This window comes from Rhinichthys klamathensis, unplaced genomic scaffold, assembly GCF_029890125.1.
Source record: "Rhinichthys klamathensis goyatoka isolate OS25496 unplaced genomic scaffold, OSU_Roscu_1.1 h1tg000734l_1, whole genome shotgun sequence".
NCBI lineage: Eukaryota > Metazoa > Chordata > Actinopteri > Cypriniformes > Leuciscidae > Rhinichthys > Rhinichthys klamathensis.
Window position 1 is genome coordinate 138570 of NW_026607147.1, and position 25019 is coordinate 163588.

Consider the following 25019-nt stretch of genomic DNA (forward strand, 5'->3'; position numbering starts at 1 on the left):
TCTACTTGTACGCTTTGTGTTCTACCTTGTTCTACCAGCAAACTGTTTGTTCTGACAACCCGACACTGAAAAGTCTTTGTTTTAGTATTTAGTGATCCACAGTATCAAATGCTTTAGATAGATCAATAAAAAGAGCTGCGCAATGTTGTTTTTTATCTAAAGAGTCAATGAAATCATTTACTACTTTTAAGGCTGCTGTAGTTGTGCTGTGTCTTTTACGAAAACCTGATTGAAAGTTAGACAAAATATTGTTAGTAGCTAGAAACTCTTTCAATAGTTTGTTTACCAGAGTTTCCATAACCTTAGCCAGGACGGACAATTTCGAGATGGGTCTGTAGTTGTTTAAATCTGTTGGGTCTCCCCCTTTTAACAGAGGAATAACAAATGCAGATTTCCATAAAAGAGGAATTTCGTTCGTGTCCACTTGTTTGCTTCTACTTGTGTGTCTTTGTCATTATAAGATCAGTTTTCTATCTGCTTCACTATGCCCTGAAGAAGGCTCCATGCCGCTACGCGTGGGCGTTTTAAAGTTGTCCGTTTAGGACATGTCATTTTTGTAATAAAGACATTTTAATTAAGGAGTTCCTCGGTTATCAGAGAATTCTTTCTCTACACCGTCACTTACAAGCTTTCTTTGAAACAGATGTAGCCATCCAATCAGTAACTGATGAGCCTGTAGATTCAGTAAAGGTTTGTGGCGCTAGGAGAAGATCTCAGGGAATTGAGGGAAATGAAAGTGTCTTTTAAAGTGCCCAACTCTTCTGTTGTCCAAATACAAACTGTTGCCAAAGTGCTAGATTAAAGATATAGAGAGACTATCCCAGAGCTTACCCTCACCACGCACACATTTTAGAAGAGCATTGATCAGCAAAATGCATCTCTATGAAATGTCGTTGGCAGAAGTCACACAGCTGATGTCACAAATTCTAACTGAATCTGAATTCAACAATTTTGAGTTTGCTGTTACTTCTGAACTACAACATGCCAGTAAAGGCGATTTGAGAGAAGGTGTTTTGAAAATTCTAATGAATATCATGGGACCCAAAATAGACTGGTCCAGAGTCACTAACTGTGTGCAAATGAAAGAAGAAACTGTGAGTGAATACACTGAAAGGTTTTGTCAGTCAGCCTTAACTTACAGTGGAATAGTTGATGATTCTGAAAGTGTGTAGATGACAAAGGACCCCTAGTCCGCATCGGCAGGCCCGGCCCTAACCAATTTGGTGCCCTAGGCAAGATTTTAAGTGGCGCCCCCGCGCCCCCTTGCATCGCAGTACAGTACTTGCACTGTTAGTGTACATATACTCACAAGAAACTTACTAGCTTCGTTTTAGACATTCTTTTATTTAACTAAAACAATTGCACATTCAAAATACTAATTATAGTAATAATAATTATTGTAAAAAATACAATAAAATGAAATAATATAAAAATGAGAAACCTCATTTTAAATACATGATAAATAGACTATAGTGAAAGATAAATACATGATGTAGACTATAGTGTATAATTTACAATGTATTTTTTCAGATACAAATTATATTAGTAATTCATATATTAGTAATAATTTAAATTTTATTGTCATTACAATGAAATTCTAATTAGCAGAATGCAAAAGAATCAGTAAACTGCAGTATAATATTGCATGTGGGAATGCTAAGTTATGCTCTAACATTAATGATGTGCACTTTAATACAGCCACAGGTGTAAATTTTAACATGATAAACACACTTTATAGACAATATGAGCTGTAACACAGTTAACACCTGGCGTTACAACTATGGATTTATTATTATGATTATTAATGGTATTTTGATTGATTACAAGCTGGGAAAACGTGAGATAATAATGTCAATGAAATTAACATTAATAGACCGGCTGATTAGATCTAATATTTACACATTTGTCCGAGGAAGGTACTCATATTACTATTTTCCATAATAATAGCGCTAGGCTTATCTGTTAGAACCATTGACTTTTAATATTTTGGTTAGAACTAGCAGATAGCGCTGGTTATTTATAGATTAGCTAACCATGTATGCTAATGACTAATGGCATTATTGATCATCATTCTGTAACATCAAAATAATATCATTAACATCATCTTTACTGTAACATTACCTTTCCGAGCAATGTCGAGACGCGCAGCACAGAGCAGACCAAACAACTGGCAGGAGATGTTTTTAAACCATCCCGCCAATCAGCTGCTGTCGGATGGACCGAAAACAAACAGCTCCCCCTTCAGGTTGGAGGGAGAGAAACGGCCCACACATATTCTGTACATGGTGGAGTGAGTACACCCAGCACGGCAAAGCCGGGCGTGACATCACTCCCCCCACAAAACAGAGAAGCTTATGGGACTCTGTAAAAACTACATTCTACTCATTACACCTTTTCCCTCAATACAAAAAAAAAAAATTAAAAAATAACAAACTACACCCCAAAAACAATAAAATGTCTAAACCCATTACCCTTTTTAACCAGTACCCCGAAAGACTAATGTTAGATTAAACCAAACTCTTATCCCCATTCATCCACCCTGATGCACCCGTATCACACAGAATTTTCACTGGAACGCGACGTGCGTCTCCAACCAATGCCACAAAACCCTCCGTGACAAATGGTGCATAATACATTATAATAGATGCAGAAAATTCAAGCTCATCACATTGTACATTACCCTTATCAACTGACGCAGTACATTGTGCACGATCCAATGTCTTTTCTGGAATTTTCTTATCTTTACTCCCTGAGCGCACACCAGGAACAGATGAGGTGCAGAGGCCAACTTTTCCTCCATCACCTTTCCCCCTATTTCGCTCCAATAACACCGGGCAATTTTTTATGATTATTAAAACACAGATGTGTCCGTATTAACACGACGTTCTGTGTAACTAATATTAGAACGCGGACAAAAATCGCGTACTGGAGACCTGTGTATCAGAGAAAAATTATCAGCATGTTCACTAATATAAGTGGTTATGCGATCAGGCAAAGTGTTCTTAAGTTGTTCTAATATCATAAGATCACACAACTCATCAAAAGAATCAACCTCTTCAGCTGTAAGCCAACGATGAAAAAAACTAGTCAATTCCCTAGCCCATTCAGCATAAGTTTGCTTGTCTGATTTTTTCCATGATCGAAAACGCTGTCTATAAGCATCGGGGATTAACTCGTAGCACTTTAACACAGCTGTCTTAACGGATTTATAGACTCTCTTTTCAGAAGACGGTAAAGCCACAAATGCCTTCTGAGCATGGCCAATTAACATAGTATGTAACAATACAATTTTATCCTCATCACTCCATTTTTGCTCAGTAGCAATATTCTCAAATAATGAAAAAAACACATCGGGATCGTGCTCATTAAATTTAGGCAGGAACTTGATCATACGCTCAATCTCATGTTCCTGCTCTAAATTTTTAAGCCTTTCCCATTCCAGCTCACGGTCCTAGTCTTTCTGTGCTGCTTCTAACCTTTTACGGTCCATTTCATTATCAAGCCTTCTTTGAACCAAGTCGTCATCTAATTTTTTCCTTGCTAACTCTTGTTCTAATTCCAATGTCTTTTGTTTCACTAGCAAATCATGTTGCAGTTTTAACATTTCGACTTGCTGTTCAAATGTTAATACACTGGATTTTTGCTGTGAGCCTACTAGAGTTGTTCCGATTCCGATACTAGTAATCGGAAATGCCGCCGATACCAATAAAAATGCTGGCATCGGTATCGGCGAGTACTTCTTGTCAGGGTTCTGTCACTGCTGTCTAGTCTATTTCTTGGTTTTGTGACAGAGCCCTGACACACCTGTTTTATCTTGTCTGTGCCTTGTTTCATGTGCTTTCGTGTCTTGTGCTGTGTAGCACACAACTTGTGTTTTACACTAGCTGTGTGCTTTCATGTTGTCATGTTTTGTGTGAACACGTGGCTTATGAGTGTTTTCATTAGCTGCGTGTTCATGTCTCGTTTTGTGTGACCACATGGCTGGTGATTGGTTTTACTGGCCATGTGCTTGTGTTCAAGTCACGTTTGGTGTGAGCACATGGCTTGTCATGTATGTTTCCTTGTGCCATGTGCTCTCCTGTTGATTGTCTAGCCCCTCCCATCTTGTTACCTGATTATTGATTCATTTGCCCCACCTGTCCTCCCTCATTACCTCCTTTGTTTGATCTCCCTATTTATTCTCCCTGTGTTTGCCGTCCTGTGCTGTTTCGTTGTCGTATGTACCTGGTGTGTTACCCCTTGTGTCAAGTCAGTCATTTGTTTTCCCCTACGGGGTAGTTTTGTTTGCATTTGTTTTTATTTTTAATAGTTAATAAAAACCCATTTTTCCTGCAATTGAGTCCTCGCTTCATCTCCTCAACCCCACACCTGACAGAACGAAACAGCCGTCAGAGGACTCAGCAGAGAATGGGCATCTTCTTGTTTCCATCTCCCAGCCCTTGCCCCTCCACTCGTCAGACGATGGAACGCTATGGCAAGCTCTTTTCTCTTCGCCAAGGGGGCTCCACAGTAAAAGAGTTTGCCCACCAGTTCATCATCACTGCAGAGGGGCTCGACCTTAACAACACTGCGCTTAAAGACATTTTTAACAGCAGCCTGAACGAGCCTGTCAGCGCCTGGGAGATAGAAATGTTGGGGATACTGTCTTTCTGGCAGTTTGTGGGGTTTGTATACAACCGTGGGGAAGAGGGTGGTCTTACGCCTCTTGGCCCACCTCCCATTTACCTCACAAACTGCCAGGTCCCCAGTCCTCCGATGACCCCTTCGGGGAGAGGGAGGAAGAACGGGTCCACCTCATCTGCCACCTATCCTGAGGTGCATGTGAATGCTGCATTTCCCCCAGAGGTGGCCGTGAATGCTGCATTTCCCCCAGAGGTGGCCGTGAATGCTGCATTTCCCCCTGAGGTGGCCGTGAATGCTGCATTTCCCCCAGAGGTGGCCGTGAATGCTGCATTTCCCCCAGAGGTGGCTGTGAATGCTGCATTTCCCCCAGAGGTGGCCGTGAATGCTGCATTTCCCCCAGAGGTGGCCGTGAATGCTGCATTTCCGCCTGAGGTGGCCGTGAATGCTGCATTTCCCCCAGAGATGGCCGTGAATGCTGCATTTCCCCCAGAGGCAGCAATCTCCACACCATCGCCTTGCAGACGTAAGCGGAGGAAGAGAAGGAAGGCTTCCTCTGTCTTAACAACTCTGGTGCTCCCAGAGCCGTCCACTTTCACTGTCGAGCCCCCAGTGTTGGCCGAAGAGGCTGCAGCGCCCCCAGTGTTGGCCGAAGAGACTGCAGCGCCCCCAGTGTTGGCCGAAGAGGCTGCTGCGCCCCCAGTGTTGGCCGAAGAGGCTGCAGCGCCCCCAGTGTTGGCCGAAGAGGCTGCAGCGCCCCCAGTGTTGGCCGAAGAGGCTTCTGCGCCCCCAGTGTTGGCCGAAGAGACTGCAGCGCCCCCAGTGTTGGCCGAAGAGGCTGCTGCGCCCCCAGTGTTGGCCGAAGAGGCTGCAGCGCCCCCAGTGTTGGTCGAAGAGGCTGCTGCGCCCCCAGTGTTGGCCGAAGAGGCTGCATCGCAGCCTCGCTCAAGGAAACCGAGAAGGAAGAAGGCTTCCTGCTTACCACAGGGCCCGGAGGTCGTTACAAAGCCTGCTGTCAACTCAGAGGCCGTCCCCAGGCTCATTGCCCTGCTGGCGCCACTTCAGCGCCTTGCCCTGCCGGCGCCGCCCATGCGCCTTGCCTTTCCGACGCCGCCCCAGCGCCTTGCCCTGTCTGCGCCACCCCAGCGCCTTGCCTTGCCGGCTCCGTCCATGCTGCCAGTCAGGCTGGTTCCGCCAAAGCTCCAGGAGGCTGTCCCAGAGCCCGTTGCCAGCCCGGAGGCCGTCCCAGAGTCACCCAAATGTCTTGTCCTGCCAACACAGTCTTTGCTGCCTGACCCACCCTGGCCTTCTGCCAAGTATTCAGATCCGCCTGGTCCACCTTGGCCCTCAGCCTGGAATCCTGAACCGCCGGAGCCTGCCTGGTCCGTCCCCCCGGCACCGCCCTGGCCCTCTGCCAGGACTCCAGACCCGCCAGAGTCCCCCTGGAGCGTCCCTCCGGCACCGCCCTGGCTCTCTGCTGGGACTGCTGATCCGCTGAAGCCTGCCTGGTCTGTCCCGCCATGGCCCTCTGCTGGGACTCCTGATCCGCTGGAGCCTGCCTGGTCTGTCCCGCCTTGGCCCTCTGCTGGGACTCCTGATCCGCTGGAGCCTGCCTGGTCTGTCCCGCTTTGGCCCTCTGCTGGGACTTCAGACCTGCCTGAGCCTCCCTGGCTCAACCCTCCCGTCCCTCCCTGGTCCCTTATAGAGACTTCCTGGACTGTCATGCTGGCTCTGTCTTTGCTCCCCTCCCTTCCTCCCCTCTTTGTCTCTGTTTTGATCTTCCCGTCTTGTGTTGTCTGTTGGTGAGTTGTCATGTTCCTGTCTTGTTTTGTTTTTTTGGTGTTCCTCCTTAGGGACGCCAGGTGGCGTCCTTTAGAGGAGGGGTAGTGTCAGGGTTCTGTCACTTCTGTCTAGTCTATTTCTTGGTTTTGTGACAGAGCCCTGACACACCTGTTTTATCTTGTCTGTGCCTTGTTTCATGTGCTTTCGTGTCTTGTGCTGTGTAGCACACAGCTTGTGTTTTACACTAGCTGTGTGCTTTCATGTTGTCATGTTTTGTGTGAAAACGTGGCTTATGAGTGTTTTCATTAGCTGCGTGTTCATGTCTCGTTTTGTGTGACCACATGGCTGGTGATTGGTTTTACTGGCCATGTGCTTGTGTTCAAGTCACGTTTGGTGTGAGCACATGGCTTGTCATGTATGTTTTCTTGTGTCATGTGCTCTCCTGTTGGGAACTCCCCAACAAACAAACTCAACGCGTGCCAGCTGACTAGACTACTACTATCAGCTGATCGCCTTATGTTCATTCACAGAATGTGAACAAATGACGTAGTACTATCCAAACATTGCGAATTATAATAATCTACTTACAATTCGGGATCCAACTGGCTGGACGAGCCCCCATATGTCACGTCTACCTGGCTCACAGTAGCAGTGACATAGGGGAGACCACACCGTTTGTTGAGTTAAATCAAAAATAGTTTATTTAAACATTAAAGGTGCCCTAGAATGTTTTTTTTATTTTATTTTATAATGTTTCCTGGGTTACCCTTATAATGTTAGTATGTTTTTTAGATAAAAATAATCATAATTTAGAAATAAATGGCATTTTTCCTAGCCTGCTTTTAGCCTCTGATTTGAACACTCTGTTTGAAGGGGCATGTCTGCTGTGGGATTTAGTGTAACCGCGGCCACTGCTGTGATTGGCTGACATGCTTGCATATGAAATAGCTACGCATTACATGTGAAACTCTCTCCCGAATACTTTTACTACTGCTATTATACGTTTTTACTATAACAGCTATCGAGATTAACGAATCGTGAGATGTTTTTAAAGTATTTAGATCTATTCCCATCACATAAAATGTTGCCGTGATGAGCATTGAGCAGATGACGTGTTGATCGCGAGAATAAAGATCTTATCATTGCAAAGCAGTTTCTGCACTCTCTCTGCTTTCACCAATGCAAACACGATGATGTAAATAAAGTAAGAGCTTCGTTGTGCAGTAACGTGCGTCATTGATTTCATAACGAGTGTGGCAAGTGTCCAGATAAACTCGCGCTGTGTGGAAAGATTGTTCTTTGATCGCTTTCTGTATATAATTTGTTCACAATTTAAATACGATTATTTTCATCCTACTAAAAGAAACGATGTGAAGCTGATATTTTAGTCACTGGCTTGACTTACTGATGCATAAACAGTATTGAACGATTTTGAGAGAAAGATTCATGACTTTGCGTAAACATACACGCCACTTTCAATTCCAGTGGCGTGTTATCTATACGCATTTTGAGATATCCGCGTGTATGTCCACGCCGAAATCTTTTGCGTGTATGTGTACGCCGTTAAATGTCCGAGTGATTCCGCGTGTATGTGTACGCCGTTAAATGTCCGAGCGAAACGAAGCAAAATCTATATCTACATCTGTGGAGCGATATTTCTTTTCCTAGGATGGTAGGAGAAAACTCATAAATGGTATTAACCCCAGTGACGGGTAGGTTTAGGGACGGGGTTGGGGTAGGTCATATATTTATATATACATAATACAGTAATATAACGTTAAGTCAAAGGCGTTGATAAACACGCTGAAAAGCGATTATGCGTGTTGATAGCACGCCAAAAATGGAAATACGAATTGGCGTGTCATACATACGCCATTTCATGAGATCAGTCTGACCTGTCTGAACTTGAACAATTACACATCAGAAAGTGTTGCTTGGTGGCTCGATCCGAGGCCAGCTCTGTATTGGCCCAAGTTGAGGAAACAGTCGGTGAAATGTTTGGAAATTTCCAGAGAAAATAAAATTAACCCATTGTTTCTTCAGAGGCTCAGATGAAGGAACTAAAAAATACTTTTGTGTTCATGTGTACATCCACACTGAGCAACTGCCATGCTTCGGCTGCGCAGTTCCGCCTGGCATTGAGGGCTGGCATTATGCAAATATTTGGAGGCGTACATATTAATGATCCCGACTATTGTGTCACAGTCGGTATTGTGTGGAGAACCGACCGTTTTTCAGGGGTGTTTTTCATAAACGTGAATTAAATGAGAACGCGAAAACAGTCCAGTTTGAGATTCACTCTATGTCATGTCCATGCACTGAACTCTTGTTATTTGACTATACCAAGGTAAATTCAATTTTGAATTATAGGTCACCTTTAAATGATAAGATGAAATCATAATTTAAATCAGGAAATGTATCAAGTCAGTAAATGAGAAGCAAGAGGAAACTAATCAAAGTGTAGTGCAGAGCAGTAAAGTGTAAACTGTGTAATGCAAACAAAACAAAAAAGGAGTATGATGGTGTTGCCGCCTGCCTGGAGGCCCTGTCGAGACGCGCAGCACAGAGCAGACCAAACAACTGGCAGGAGATGTTTTTAAACCATCCCGCCAATCAGCTGCTGTCGGATGGACCGAAAACAAACAGCTCCCCCTTCAGGTTGGAGGGAGAGAAACGGCCCACACATATTCTGTACATGGTGGAGTGAGTACACCCAGCACGGCAAAGCCGGGCGTGACTGAACCAACACTGACAAACAAATATTGTCGTTCTCAGTATAATGCACTGCAATGTGTTGAAGACATTTCATACCTCTGAGTGATAATCCAGCCACAGTCTTGTTGTCTGGTGAATGGATTAAGAGGAGAAAGAGTTGCATCAGACACAGAGATGTAATAATATAGTATCACAAGATAATATGATTATAGTCAAAGTAACTGACGAACTGATCTCTTCAGAACAGCATTATTTATATTTACAGACTTATAGAGGAATATTCATATTTCCAGCATTGAGCTGAATATTGACATTGGCATACATTTAGTTTTCTTACCCAAGTACGTGACAGTATATCTGACTGAGGTCTGGTCTTTAGTTCCTTTAGTAATCGCACATCTCCACTCTGTGTTGTCGTCTTCATTGAGGAGTGTTGTAGTCAGAGAACTGTTACAGTGTTCAGGAGAGAATGAGATCTGATATCTGGAGTCTGACTGCAGATCCACATCAGTCTCATTCTTCCAGACCAGTTTAATTCCCTCATTATAGAAGAGGTTAACACAACTATATCCATCATAAACATACAACTGACAGGAGAGAGAGAACGAGCGTCCAGGTCTAATCTCAGTCTGTGTGGATGATGGAGAGACTGAAACAGAAATCACACAACAGACATTTATTCCAGTAAACATGTGAGTTTAAAGAGAGAATTATGTTATTTTATCATATAATGAACAGAAACACTGACCACGAAGAACATGCAGATTAACACTGTCATCAGTATATCTCTGTGTATTTACATGTTTCCTGCAGGTGTAATATCCATGATCTTCAGTTGTGGCTTTATAGATGTTCAGAGAGCAGTCAGACCCCAGACTCAGCCTCTCACGTCTCTCTGTATCATTATTCTTCATCCCTTCTTTAAATAATACAACTGTCCCTGAACTTCTTTCCCTATTATACATCCATGTAGTTGATGTGCAGCCAGTAGAAGCATTGACACAGGGCAGACTGACGCTCTCACCATCACTGCTGAACATATGGAGATATGTGTGTCCACTGGTGCCTGAGACAGAGTAGATGTGTGTGTTGAGATTGTGCATCAGATACTCTTAAACACAGCTTACAATTACATAGTTATAAGGTAGACGACATAAATCTACATGTAACCCATTGCTGAACACATACATATCAAAGAAAAGTGATCTTATATTCACCAATCCAAATTAAATCATCTTTACATAAAAGACTTTTCCATCAGATGTTTGATTGTAAGAGAGAGACATACATCAGGACATCTTTACTTCTGCAAAGATCAAATCTGACAGTCTAAAGTACAAACAATGACCATAATCACATTTGAATTATCTTATGACACATGCAGATTAATTTACCTTTGAGAAATGAGCAGAGAAAAATCAGCCCCAGCAAACTCTTATCAGCCATTTTCTGTCTCTGTCCTTCTTCCATGGTTCATGATTCACTCAGTTCTTCTTTTAAACAGCATCAGTTCCTGTGGTCATAACTTCATGTCATCAGCCTAACGGGTTTAGTCCTGAATCTACAGCTGCTACTCAATGACATGAAGTGTTGACCTGCATTACATTTAGATGAAAAATCATGTTCATAATGTTTTATAAAAACTCAGACAGGGGACGGATAGATAGATCGCAGAGCTTCATGAGATTGTAGTGATTTCCCACACTACAGCCGTTAAGTTCACAGTCCTGTATCTTTGTCAAGCCAACATTATAATGCTTTGAAACAAAGTATCTTAAATGTTCCATAAGAAAGATTGAATAAGAGTCATCTATGCGTTTTCTCTCGCTCAGTTCTAGAGTTGTTTAGTTTCCGACAGCCTAGGCCCAGGTCTTCTAGTTCATCAGAACATTGCTTTATTTTTAAATAACTAATTTAGCAGAAACTGAGGAAGTTGCTTTAACATTGGCTGATTCACTGGAACACATCATGGTATTTCAGGACTTATGACATCAGAAACCCTGACCCAGACCACCGTAACACAGAAAACACCAGCCAGCGGTTAATAATGCGATAGTACAGAGGCTTAAGTGCAAAACAGTGCAGACAAAGAGCCAAATATTATAGTAATATATCAGAAAGAGCCATATACATGGTCATAATTTACATTAGCTGTTTGAAGAAGAGCTCTGTATTTATATGTTTTTGAAAATTGTAATTCTTGTAGAAGTTTGTAGGGATGGGAGAAGAGAAGAGACGTTATGAGACGTGATATTTAATATATGAATATATCATGAGTGTTTGTTGTGGACCGCTGGATGCTGATATCACTGGAAAACGTGTCATGAGCGGGTGGAGGAAAGCAGAGGCGAATCATCTCAACCGTTCCTGAGCGTCTGAAATGCAGATCTTCTCGTCTTGGTAGTTCATGCTCTTAGAAGCAGGACTGAATACAGAAATGTTTGAGTCAGTGGGCCAACAAGAGAGAGAGCTAAAAGCAAGAGATCTGCATACAGTATGATTATTATTTCACTGTTTTAATGTTGAATTGTTGAATTCTATAGGGATGCAGGAACTCTAGAAGACCTTGAGACTGAGAAGGAATATTGAGGATGAGATGGAAGGAAGAGGAAGACACTGACTGAAGAGAACATTAAATAGAGAGTGGCCAGAAACTGAAAGAAGATTGAGTGCAAACCATATTCTTTTGCAAATAGTTACAAGTTTCGTCTCATCTCATGAATCTAGTGTAAACTCGTTATCAATAGACCTCAGCATAAGCCACATCATCTGTGTTCTCCTAAACATCAATAGAAACATGTAATGTGTAGGCAATAGTGTAACTAATATTGGATTAGTTTTATTTAATAAAACATTTGCTGTATATATTTTTATAACTATTGTTCAGTTAAATTATATAGTAGTGTATAGCTAAGATAATGTTCATTCTTCTGATCAGCTGGGTCAAATGTGTGTAAGTAACTAAGTATGAATCTATTAGCTGTGATCATTAATGTTGTTCACTAACATGGACATCAGCAGATGAAGGGGTCACCGGGGTCAAACTGCTGATCACGGCCTTATCTGCCCCTTAACACAACTGTCACAACCACTGATGGACGAGGACACAAAGATAACAGTTAAACAGGCTTTATTTATACACTGATGCTAAACCCGGATACCGGGAGGCTTCAAGATCAGCACTGTTGAAATCAAGGGAACCAGAGTCTTTGAACAAATGCAGGAACAGAAACCATCTCTTGATACTTGAACAGGAAGAAGATTCAGAGATACATCAAACCTAAACGTTGACTCGCAGAACTCAGAACTTGGTTGCAGACACGTAGATACTCAGCACTTGCATATAGATTCGTAGATTCTCAGAACTTGGGTATAGATACAAAGATATTCAGAACTTGGACACTGCTACGTAGATAGTAGATACAGAGGTCCATTGATACTCAGAACACAGAGAGGATGACTGGAGAATCCTCGAGAGCCACCACACACTGAAGCTGCTGAGATACACACACAAGAGTGATTAGTGATGAACTTGATAATACTTGCTGTGAGATCAGAGATATCCAGGAACCAGACTTGATGTATGTAAGCCAAGGAGTCACAGACGTCGAATGACCAGACCGGACCCAGAGTGCAGGGTGAGTGAGGCTTATATCCAATACTGGTGTGTAGAGTAAAGTGATGAGGTGCAGGTGCTGTGAATTCGTAATTAGTGAGAGTGCGTGCAGGTGAGGACCAGGGGAAACCGTGACATTACTCTCCCCTCCCGGGAGGCGCGTCCTCGCGCCTAATAACATCCGAGGGGAGGGAGAGTGGGTGTCCTGGAGTCCTACCCAGGGGGATAGGGAACCAGGGACCAAGGACCAGAGACTCCAGGATGGTGAGGGACCAGAGGATACCTGGGCGGGGCCGGCCAAATGGTCGACCACGGGGGAGCAGGCTGGGTGGTTGACCATGGTGGCACAGGCTGGGTGGTCGTCCACAGTGGAGCGGTCTCTCGACCGGGCAGGGCCAGTAGTGATTGGAGTTCGGGGCTGGGCAAGACCCGCATCGCTGGTAGCTCAGGGCTGGGCAAGACCACAGACGAGTAATGCTCTGGGCCGGATGGGGCCTGGGGCTCGGGGAGCTCTGGGTTGGATGGAGCTGACGGTCTGGGGTACTTAGGGCTGGCCAAAGCTAACGAATTGGGATGTTCTGGGCCGAATGGAATCAGCGTCCTGGGGAATTCGGGGCTGGGCGGCGCCAGCGTTCTGGGGAGCTCTGGACTGGATTGAGCTAGCGGCCTGGGAAACTCCAAGCAGGACGTAACCAGCGACTTGGGTAACTCTGAGCTGGGCGGGACCAGCGGCCTGGGAAACTCTGAGCGTACAGTGCTTGGCTTGGCGGGCTCGGTGCTCACAGCCCCTGATTGGGCGGTCACTACATTCTCAGACCCTGAGTCAGCGGGTAAAACCTTCACGGTTGCTGGCAAGGCAGCCATTAAATGATGTTTTATTAACAAAGTTCGGGAGGAGCACGTTCAGATAATTAAACCTAATTAAACACACGTGGAGCACATTCAGATAATCAAACCTAATTAGACACGAGTAGTGCTTAATCAACGAGTTAAGCGCTGTGTATATATACAGCAAACTTACCTCCGTTCATTGACAGTTTAACAGCATTTGGCCCCGCAGTACCTTCCTAACATGTCCGAATCGAGCTCTTCCCGTTTGATGAAGAATCTTTCGTCCTTCAGGATTAGGAATCTTTGCCACAATCCTCTGGTATTATCTCGTGGGCGTCAGGCCAAACAAACAGGTCCTCGCCACCGCGGGCGAAACATCCGCAATCTACTTCCGCGTATTTCTTTAAACCGGACCATTCAATAATTCCTGCCATAGAGAAATGGTCATAAGGCAATGCCGCCCTCTTAATTCGAAGGAACGGGTCTTCCTCCAGCCTCAGGGCGCCCTTAGTAAGCCGCGCTGCAGATTCAGTCCCGGTCAGTCCACACTCAACATCTGCCGGGTCAACTGTGAGTGCTCAGCTCAAAACCTTTTCGTTTTCTGTCCCTAATTGAACTTTGCATCACTTCAGTTGTTGAATCACGAGCAAGTTATGCTATCTGGATACTAATTTTGATCGGGGGAACATGCGTTAAATAGTTTCCGTACAAATGATTTGCCGTTCATTAACGCGATGCTTCCTTGTGGTAAACTCACACGTAAACAATAGGTCGCACATTACGTGCAGATTGCACACAGAATCATTAAGAACCTTTCGTTAACACTGTCCTGCAATTTATTTACAAAATTAGCTTAGAAACTTAAAGTTATAGCATAAAGATTTTTTTTTTTTTTTTTTTGAAGTAGGTAGGCTAGTTTAAACCCACAGTTTCACTATTGGTTTTTCTGATTCAGAACGAACAAATCGGCAGGGAATATGACCCATAGAAATGATCAAAATAAACTGAGAAAATAAGAACATTTTCGTACGTTTAATAATCGATCTCTCAGCCCGTACAGTTTCTGCTGAGCTCGGGATTCCATTTGCACAGGTTAAAACCATGGGTTCAGCCTCCTCCACTTGAATTCTGGGCATTAACTTGGATACAGTTGTTTTCCAGGCCTCACTGCACAAAAAAAAAAAAAAAAAAAAAATCGCTAGGATATTTTTGATCTCGTCCACCTTCCCACTGTTCTAAAACGCGAACTGCTATCTTTGCTCGGCCACGTAAACTTCAGATGCGCATAATCCTGCAAGGATTTAATCTCTCACCTCCTCTTCGCGTTTTTGATTAACGCGCAAGAAGACGAGCATCGGCCCACCAGGCCCCAATCTACTCCTCCCTTTGCTCAGCCTCACACCAGAGGAACTCAATTTGTCCAGGTAAATTTCTCCACTGCCGCAGCAGTGATGTCTTCTCTGTTCCTGCAGGAGCTCATTTCTCCAGGTAAGTTTTCTGCTCCCGCAGGAGCTCTGTTTCTCTGGACACAAGTTTGACCCATGCTTTTTTGCTTAAAGTTGAAGACCCAACTTTGTGTATGTTTTGTTAAATTCCCTTATCTGTCAAACATGTTTTATTAGATTGTTCTGGCCTTAACGCAAGCAGAATGCTCTTTTATGAAGTTTCTTCACTGAAGGACATATTTAATGAGATTATGCCTGAAAAGGTTTTGGATTTTTTTTTTTATCATGTTAATTTAAAATGATATAATATGACTTGTTGTTTATATTTGCTTTGTTTTTATTGTATTTATATGATATTTGTATTTTTATAATTGAATTTTTGCCATGAAAATAGCTCTGAATGCCGACATGGCATTAAATAAAATAATCTGATCTGTTTCTCTGGCTATTTTCTCCACTGCCGCTGCAGTGATGTCTCCTCTGCTCCCGCAGGAGCTCTGTTTCTCTGGCTATTTTCTCCACTGCCACAGCAGTGATGTCTCCTCTGCTCCCGCAGGAGCTCCGTTTCCCTAGCTATTTTCTCCACTGCCGCAGCAGTGATGTCTCCTCTGCTCCCGCAGGAGCTCTGTTTCTCTGGCTATTTTCTCCACTGCCGCAGTAGTGATGTCTCCTCTGCTCCCGCAGGAGCTCCTTTTTTCTCCAGGTAAGTTTCTCCACTGCCGCTGCAGTGATGTCTCTGCTCCCGCAGGAGCTCTGTTTCTCTGGCTATTTTTCCACTGCCGCAGCAGTGATGTCTCCTCTCCAGTACCTCACTATTCAGAATTAATATTCCTGTTAAAACCCCTACGTGATGCCTCTTTCTCTGTCCAGCGAGCATTGGTCTCCCAGCGGACGTCGCATGCATCTATGTTTCCTCTTTCTCTGTCCAGCGAGCATTGGTCTCCCAGCGGACGTCGCATGCATCTAGGTTTCCTCTTTCTCTGTCCAGCGAGCATTGGTCTCCCAGCGGACGTCGCATGCATCTATGTTTCCTCTTTCTCTGTCCAGCGAGCATTGGTCTCCCAGCGGACGTTGCATGCCTCTGTTTCCTCTTTCTCTGTCCAGCGAGCATTGGTCTCCCAGCGGACGTTGCATGCCTCTGTTTCCTCTTTCTCTGTCCAGCGAGCATTGGTCTCCCAGCGGACGTTGCATGCATCTATGTTTCCTCTTTCTCTGTCCAGCGAGCATTGGTCTCCCAGCGGACGTTGCATGCCTCTGTTTCCTCTTTCTCTGTCCAGCGAGCATTGGTCTCCCAGCGGACGTTGCATGCATCTATGTTTCCTCTTTCTCTGTCCAGCGAGCATTGGTCTCCCAGCGGACGTCGCATGCATCTATGTTTCCTCTTTCTCTGTCCAGCGAGCATTGGTCTCCCAGCGGACGTTGCATGCATCTATGTTTCCTCTTTCTCTGTCCAGCGAGCATTGGTCTCCCAGCGGACGTTGCATGCATCTATGTTTCCTCTTTCTCTGTCCAGCGAGCATTGGTCTCCCAGCGGACGTCGCATGCATCTATGTTTCCTCTTTCTCTGTCCAGCGAGCATTGGTCTCCCAGCGGACGTTGCATGCATCTATGTTTCCTCTTTCTTTGTCCAGCGAGCATTGGTCTCCCAGCGGACGTTGCATGCATCTATGTTTCCTCTTTCTCTGTCCAGCGAGCATTGGTCTCTCAGCGGACGTTGCATGCATCTATGTTTCCTCTTTCTCCGTCCAGCGAGCATTGGTCTCCCAGCGGACGTTGCATGCATCTATGTTTCCTCTTTCTCTGTCCAGCGAGCATTGGTCTCCCAGCGGACGTTGCATGCATCTATGTTTCCTCTTTCTCTGTCCAGCGAGCATTGGTCTCCCAGCGGACGTTGCATGCATCTGTTTCCTCTTTCTCTGTCCAGCGAGCATTGGTCTCCCAGCGGACGTTGCATGCATCTATGTTTCCTCTTTCTCTGTCCAGCGAGCATTGGTCTCCCAGCGGACGTCGCATGCATCTATGTTTCCTCTTTCTCTGTCCAGCGAGCATTGGTCTCCCAGCGGACGTTGCATGCATCTATGTTTCCTCTTTCTTTGTCCAGCGAGCATTGGTCTCCCAGCGGACGTTGCATGCATCTATGTTTCCTCTTTCTCTGTCCAGCGAGCATTGGTCTCCCAGCGGACGTTGCATGCATCTATGTTTCCTCTTTCTCCGTCCAAGCGAGCATTGGTCTCCCAGCGGACGTTGCATGCATCTGTTTCCTCTTCCTCTGTCCAGCAAGCATTGGTCTCCTAGCAGTCATAGCATGCATCTGTTATTCCTTCTCCGTCCAGCAAGCTTTGGTCTCCCAGCGGACGTAGCATTCATCTATGTTTCCTCTTTCCCATCCAGCAGGTATTGATTTCCCAGCAGACACAGCAAGAAATCTCCCGGCCGGGCTTCCAAAATTTGTCACTCCACCGTCGGCCGGTAGAGCCCGTGAGCTGCTCCCGTCGGAAGCTACATGGGCCCTATCGGTCGGCCATCTTAGATCTCGCTGCTCCCCGCCCATCGGTCGGCAGAGATCACCCGTCATTCCCAAATCTTGCTGCTCCTCATTCGTCAGCCAATAGGGCCCGTCCGCCTAGCGCAGTGAGCTGCTTCTGCCAGAAGCAACATGGGCCCTCCTGGTCAGGCGGCATAAATCACGCTGTTCATCGGCCGGTAGAGCTCGCCTGTCTGACGCTGTGAGCTACTCCCGTCGAGAAACGGTGCGAGCCCTCCCGACTGTTGTTCCAAATTACGACTTCTCCCCGTTCGTGAGCCAGCAGGCCCTCCTGGTCAAGCAACCAGGCTTATTCTCAAAACGCCAGCCCGCCAAATACTCTGCGTTTTGGGGGGTCTTAAGTCTGGCGGCTGTCCTTTGCTCTCTTTGCCTTTTTGGGGAGTACTCTGGGTTCGGGCAAAATTCCGAGCTCGGAGCCCTCCCCCCGGACAGCACGCCAAATACGCATAATCTTTACTCTGTTTAATTGATGTAAGTGTGAACTCGTGAAATGATGTTTTATTAACAAAGTTCGGGAGGAGCACGTTCAGATAATTAAACCTAATTAAACACACGTGGAGCACATTCAGATAATCAAACCTAATTAGACACGAGTGGTGCTTAATCAACGAGTTAAGCGCTGTGTATATATACAGCAAACTTACCTCCGTTCATTGACAGTTTAACAGCATCCCTCCACCACCCCATCTCCTCACTTATAGTCCTAATACTCTTACAACAACGGGGGGAGTACTCTGGGTTCGGGCAAAATTCCGAGCTCGGAGCCCTCCCCCCGGACAGCACGCCAAATACGCATAATCTTTACTCTGTTTAATTGATGTAAGTGTGAACTCGTGAACTCCACGGTTTCTGCTTCGACGGGTGCTAAGTAAAGCGCAGGCTCATCTATTCTCACGTGGATTGCGGGCTTGACAGGATTAGCGTGAAGTGCGGGCTTGTTGGGTCTGGTGCGAGGCACGGCCTGGACAAGACTGATGTGACGAGCGGACTCTGCAGGACTGACGAGATGCATTGGCTCGGCGGGGCAGACGATGCATGCTGGCTCGGCGGGGCAGCCGACAGGCGCAGGCTCGGCGGGGCAGCTGACAGGCGCAGGCTCGGCGGGGCAGCCGACAGGCGCAGGCTCGGCGGGGCAGCCGACAGGCGCTGGCTCGGCGGGGCAGACGACCGGCGCTGGCTCGGCTGGGCAGACGACCGGCGCTGGCTCGGCTGGGCAGACGACCGGCTCTGGCTCGGCTGGGCAGTCAAGATGAGCGGATTTAGCTGGGCTGGTTGGATGTGGAACATACCTGCGAGCTGCCCAGACTGACATCAAAGGGGGGTCGAACAATTTGGACGCCAGATCAGCACTGTTTGAAACCAGCTTACGTGCTCTGGGCCAGGTGATCCCCTCGACTGGTCCAGGGCGGATACTGAACTCCTGCTCGGTGGGTTTGACTGGGCTGATTAGACGAACAGGCTTGACTGGGTTGAGGACAGTAAATTCAGGGAAAAAACTATCCCAGCAGACTGATATAGCCTCCTTCCAATCCAGACCCGAGACGTCAGGAAGCTGCCGCGGATCGACGTATTCGGCCCCGATCCTGTAGCAGGCTTTGATCGTCTCATCGCTCAGGTCATAGTCCTTGGCCAAAGAACAAAATTTAACAGTAAAATCAAAAAGATCGCGGCTTTCCTGGGCCAGCGCCGCGATCTGTTCCCAACACATCCTGGAAGGGGAATCGGTTAAAGCCGGGACTGAACTAGAACTTGCTCGAGTGTGTGGCTTAAGCTGGGAACTCTGAACAACAATAATTAAACACTTGAAGTACTGTACTGTAGGTCCATAAAGTAAAACGCAGGGGATCCGTAGAATGTCATCCAGAGGTTCAGAACATAATCCTCAATAGTGAAGTAGGCACTCTTTGTCGGCGTGGAGATACACTCCGCTTGTAATGACGTAGGTACTGGAAAGGCGAGAAGATACCTGTCCGTGAGTGAAGGGGAGCGGATTAAGAAGGTGACAGTGCTGCGGTAGGAAACGAGGAGGCCTCAGAAGCCGTGGGGGCTTGCATCGTGTGTGGTCCGGTCTTCTGTCACAACCACTGATGGACGAGGACACAAAGATAACAGTTAAACAGGCTTTATTTATACACTGATGCTAAACCCGGATACCGGTAGGCTTCAAGATCAGCACTGTTGAAATCAAGGGAACCAGCAACATGACATCATGACTTTGCGTAAACATACACGCCACTTTCAATTCAAGTGGCGTGTTATCTATACGCATTTTGAGCTATCCGCGTGTATGTCCACGCCGAAATCTTTTGCGTGTATGTCTATGCCATTAAATGTCCGAGTGATTCCGCGTGTATGTGTACGCCGTTAAATGTCCGAGCGAAACGAAGCAAAATCTATATCTACATCTGTGGAGCGATATTTCTTTTCCTAGGATGGTAGGAGAAGACTCATAAATGGTATTAACCCCAGTGACGGGTAGGTTTAGGGACGGGGTTGGGGTAGGTCATATATCTATATATACATAATACAGTAATATAACGTTAAGTCAAAGGCGTTGATAAACACGCTGAAAAGCGATTATGCGTGTTGATAGCACGCCAAAAATGGAAATACGAATTGGCGTGTCATACATACGCCATTTCATGAGATCAGTCTGGAACCAGAGTCTTTGAACAAATGCAGGAACAGAAACCATCTCTTGATACTTGAACAGGAAGAAGATTAAGAGATACATCAAACCTAAACGTTGACTCGCAGAACTCAGAACTTGGTTGCAGACACGTAGATACTCAGGACTTGCATATAGATTCGTAGATTCTCAGAACTTGGGTATAGATACAAAGATATTCAGAACTTGGACACTGCTACGTAGATAGTAGATACAGAGGTCCATTGATACTCAGAACACAGAGAGGATGACTGGAGAATCCTCGAGAGCCACCACACACTGAAGCTGCTGAGATACACACACAAGAGTGATTAGTGATGAACTTGATAATACTTGCTGTGAGATCAGAGATATCCTGGAACCAGACTTGATGTATGTAAGCCAAGGAGTCACAGACGTCGAATGACGAGACCGGACCCAGAGTGCAGGGTGAGTGAGGCTTATATCCAATACTGGTGTGTAGAGTAAAGTCATGAGGTGCAGGTGCTGTGAATTCGTAATTAGTGAGAGTGCGTGCAGGTGAGGACCAGGGGAAACCGTGACAACAACATTAACATTTCTTCAATCATTTACTTGAAAACATTTCCACAATAAAAAATAAATAAATGAGGTTGGTAAGTTTCTGAAAGTCTCTTTTACTCAACAATGCTGCATTTATTTGATCGAAAATACAGTAAAAACAGTAATATTGTGAAATCTTATTCCAATGTAAAACAGCTGTTCCCTTTTTCGAGAACGTCCACTTCGTATTGCGTAGATATATGCAGTGGGAAAACTCATTTTCTCGAGAATACTGAAGTCATTATTGTAAAACGCAGTGCAGCTGCACAGCGAGCACAAAGCGTCTAGCTCACTCATTGGCTGTGCTGCAGCCAGAGGTGTCAAAAGTATTCACATTCATTACTCAAGTAAAAGTATAGATACTAGGGTTTAAAAAGACTTCTGTAGAAGTTGAAGTATCAGCTCAAGTTTTTTACTCAAGTAAAAGTGTAAAAGTAACTGGTTTCAAAACTACTTAAAAGTATAAAAGTAAAAGTAATGCAAGGAAAAAAATGCCATTAAGGACAAAAGCTTAGGCCGAGCCACAGGGGCCTAAAGTGCACTACCCTACCTCCTTAAAAAACATTTTTCTAAAGGCCATCACTATAACGTTATATTAAAATAAAAAAAAATTTGGGATGCACTACCTGTTTCAGCCGCATATATGCCCATAGAAAATGAATTTCAGTCCAATTACCATTTTAGTCAAATGCAAATACATTAAAGAACCATATGTGTGTAGTACTGAGCATTAACATGTGTTTCATGGAGCGGAAGATATGATGACTAGTTGCCTATAAGTATTGTAATGGTGCAAAAAGTCAAACTTCAGAGGCATGTTATCTCGGAATGGTATATGTTTATATACCATCGGCCAGCCTGGACGCTATGGCCAGACTCCTCCTCCTTTGGCCACGCTAAGGGTGGTGCACGTACCGGGCATCATGAACCAGCGCGCGGACATGCTGTCCAGAGACAACGTTCCGCCAGGGGAATGGTCTCTTCACCCTCAGACCTTCGCATGATCTGGATCAGGTCGACCTCTTCGCCTCAGAAGACAATGCTCACTGCCTGATATTCTACTGGCCCAGCTGCCCCCTTTATGCGTTCCCTCCAGTCTCGATGCTCCCACAGGTCATCGAGCAGATCAGGGAGAACAAGTGCCCAGTCCTCCTCATAGCCCCCTTCTGGAGATCCAAAACTTGTTTCCCAGACCTGGCAGAACTGCTGAAATGTATGGCCCCTCAATGGGTACCCATGGACCTCCCAGAAGGAGTCCAAAATACCATAATCGAGGCTAGAGCACCAGTCTACCAGATGCCTCTATGCCCTCAAGTGGTCAGTGTTCGCAAACTAGTGCACAGTTCGAAACGTAGACCCATACATGTGTGAAGTACCTCTAGTACTCTCTTTTCTTCAAGAGCTGCCGGACGCGGGCAGGGCCCCCTCCACGCTCAAAGTATATGTGGCGGCCATAGCGGTTTTTCATGCCCCTGTGGCCGGCCATTCCCTGGGGAAAAGCGATCTGGTCATTCGCTTCCTAAAAGAAGCCAGGAGGCTCAACCCACCTCGGCCCCCCTCTGTCCCAGCCTGGGACCTGTCTACTGTCCTCAGGGCCCTTAGGGGATCTCCGTTTTAAACCGCTTCAAGCGGCTGATCTTAAACCGCTTTCACTCAAAACTGCATTATTAGCTTCACTAGATCTATACTGATACTACCGGATTGCCACTACCTATACTTGCGTCACAGAAAGGATCTCGTGTGCCTACATACACCACTTTGTCGATGACTGTGTTGGTGCTTTTTTGTATTTTGTTGTTTTTGGTTTGTTTTTGTGTTTTAATTTTCTCTTCTGTATTGTATATGTGTGTCACTGATTTCTTACCTTGCATGTGTTACTGTTTTGTTAATTTGCAAAAAAAAAAAAAAAAAAAAAACATTTTTTAAAATGCACTCCTGCTAGCGCTGGCGTCGGTCAAAAGAGTAAGCGACCTGCAGGCGCTTTCCACAAGCGCTGCATGCCTTGAGTTTGGGCCTGGCGACTCCAGAGTCGTGCTCAGGCCGAGGCACGGCTATACTCCCAAGTCAACATGACATCATGACTTTGCGTAAACATACACGCCACTTTCAAGTCAAGTGGCGTGTTATCTATACGCATTTTGAGCTATCCGCGTGTATGTCCACGCCGAAATCTTTTGCGTGTATGTCTACGCCATTAAATGTCCGAGTGATTCCGCGTGTATGTGTACGCGCTAAATGTCCGAAGCAAAATCTCTATCTACATCTGTGGAGCGATATTTCTTTTCCTAGGATGGTAGGAGAACACTCATAAATGGTATTAACCCCAGTGACGGGTAGGTTTAGGGACGGGGTTGGGGTAGGTCATATATCTATATATACATAATCCAGTAATATAACGTTAAGTCAAAGGCGTTGATAAACACGCTGAAAAGCGATTATGCGTGTTGATAGCACGCCAAAAATGGAAATACGAATTGGCGTGTCATACATACGCCATTTCATGAGATCAGTCTGCCCAAGTAGGGATGGGTATCATTAAGGTTTTAACGGTATTACTACTCTTACCGATACTGCTTATCGATCCGGTACTTTAACTGTATTCTTATCGGTTCTTTTTGTTATATAAAAAAAGGAAAAAAATTATTTAGAACTTAATATTACTTTATATTTTGAAATGTAAAATAAATATCTTTAGAAAAAGCAAAAGCAATGCTTTAACAAAACAAATAAAACATCTATGTTATGCAAAAGGGTGCAGGCTTTTTGGTGGTTTAAATACAGAAGACATAGGACACGAAATATACAAATTATATACACAGTGCTTTAATTTCAGTGTTTACTGACAATACTGTTCAGGTAAGTAATGACAAAAAAATATATAATTGTTACATGTGTGTCCTGAGTTTCCCCCCGTCACTGTGTATTTGGTTTATTCCTGTGTCTCAGTTTTCCCGCTCCTCGTTAGTTCTCAGTTCCTTCACCTGTGTCTAGTTAATTTGCCCCAGCTGTGTCTTGTTCCCCTATCTGTTCTCTGTGTATGTAAACCCTGTGTTCTCCCTCACTCCTGGTCCGTTCTCGTTTATGTAAGATGTGTGTATCCTCTGTCTGTTTTCCTGCCTGTATCAGTTTGATTTATTAGTAAACTATATTGTTTTTGGAAATCCTGATCTCCTCGTGCTTCCTGCCTACACACACCGTAACAGAAGAACCGACCTTAAAGAAAAGAAAAGAGGGAAGATGGAGATCTGGAAACAAGCCTTTGTGGGAACCCGCCAAGCTGTGTTCCGTGGGACCCGTGGAGGCCGTAGTAGAGGCGGTGGTCGAGAGGAGTCCCGACAGCACTCTCCACTCTGGCCTCTCTTCGATCCTGGGTTGGTGGTGTCCAGTCCAGCCAAGCCTTCGCCGCTGGTTCCATCCAGCACCAGGCCCTCTTCGCCGCTGGTTCCGTCCAGCACCAGGCCCTCTTCGCCGCTGGTTCCGTCCAGCACCAAGCCCTCTGCGCCGCTGGTCCCGCCGAGTCCCGAGTCTATGCATCGCTCCATACCCACCATACCAGTGGGGGTCTTGGTAACGTTTGAGGAGAACGAGCTTGCTGACTAAGACACAAAGCTTCCACCATTGATCCCAACCAGCCCAGAGCCGCCATCGCTGATCCAGCCTTCTCCGCCGATCCCGTCCAGCAGTGAGCCCGTCGCCTGCCCGCCAGAGCCTGAGCCCGTCGCCTGCCCGCCAGAGCCTGAGCCCCTCGCCTGCCCGCCAGAGCCTGAGCCGCCTTCACTGCTGGTGCACGCCTGCCCGCCAGAGACTGAGCACACCACACGTAAGTCCACTCAAGAGGACACTGCATTGATGGTGATGTCTGCGGCGATTTTGTGTGTGTGGGCTACACACACATCAGTTCTGGCCCTTGCATCCAGTCCTCCCGAGCCTTCTCCGCTGGTCCCGTCCAGCCCTTCAGAGCTTTCTCCGCTGGTCCCGTCCAGCCCTTCTGAGCCTTCTCCGCTGGTCCCGTTCAGCCCTTCTGAGCCTTCTCCGCTGGTCCCGTCCAGCCCTTCTGAGCCTTCACCGCTGGTCCCGTCCAAAGATTGCTCGAACGCTAGCATCTATTCCAGTTACTTCTTGCTGCCACCTGTACGCTGGAACCTGCAAATGTGGATCCCTCTATTTCACAATTTCTGCAAACTGCTCTGTTGGCAACAGGTGTGACCTGCGAGCTGGGTAATCTTACACCCACGC

General features: G+C 45.8%; 2 protein-coding genes across 2 annotated transcripts in view; one reads left to right on the plus strand and one right to left on the minus strand.

Moving 5' to 3' along the window:
* mgat4b (alpha-1,3-mannosyl-glycoprotein 4-beta-N-acetylglucosaminyltransferase B) overlaps window positions 1-25019 on the plus strand; it is a gene marked incomplete at its 5' end in the record, with an annotated part of 183262 nt that overhangs the window by 137409 nt on the left and 20834 nt on the right.
* Window positions 9302-10588, minus strand: LOC130077390 (uncharacterized). The gene is made up of 3 exons (XM_056242629.1): window positions 10512-10588; window positions 9866-10183; window positions 9302-9766 (listed from the first exon to the last, which is right to left on the minus strand). The coding sequence occupies exons 1-3, from the start codon at window positions 10585-10587 to the stop codon at window positions 9399-9401; spliced, it is 762 nt and encodes a 253-aa protein (XP_056098604.1). The 5' UTR covers window position 10588; the 3' UTR covers window positions 9302-9398.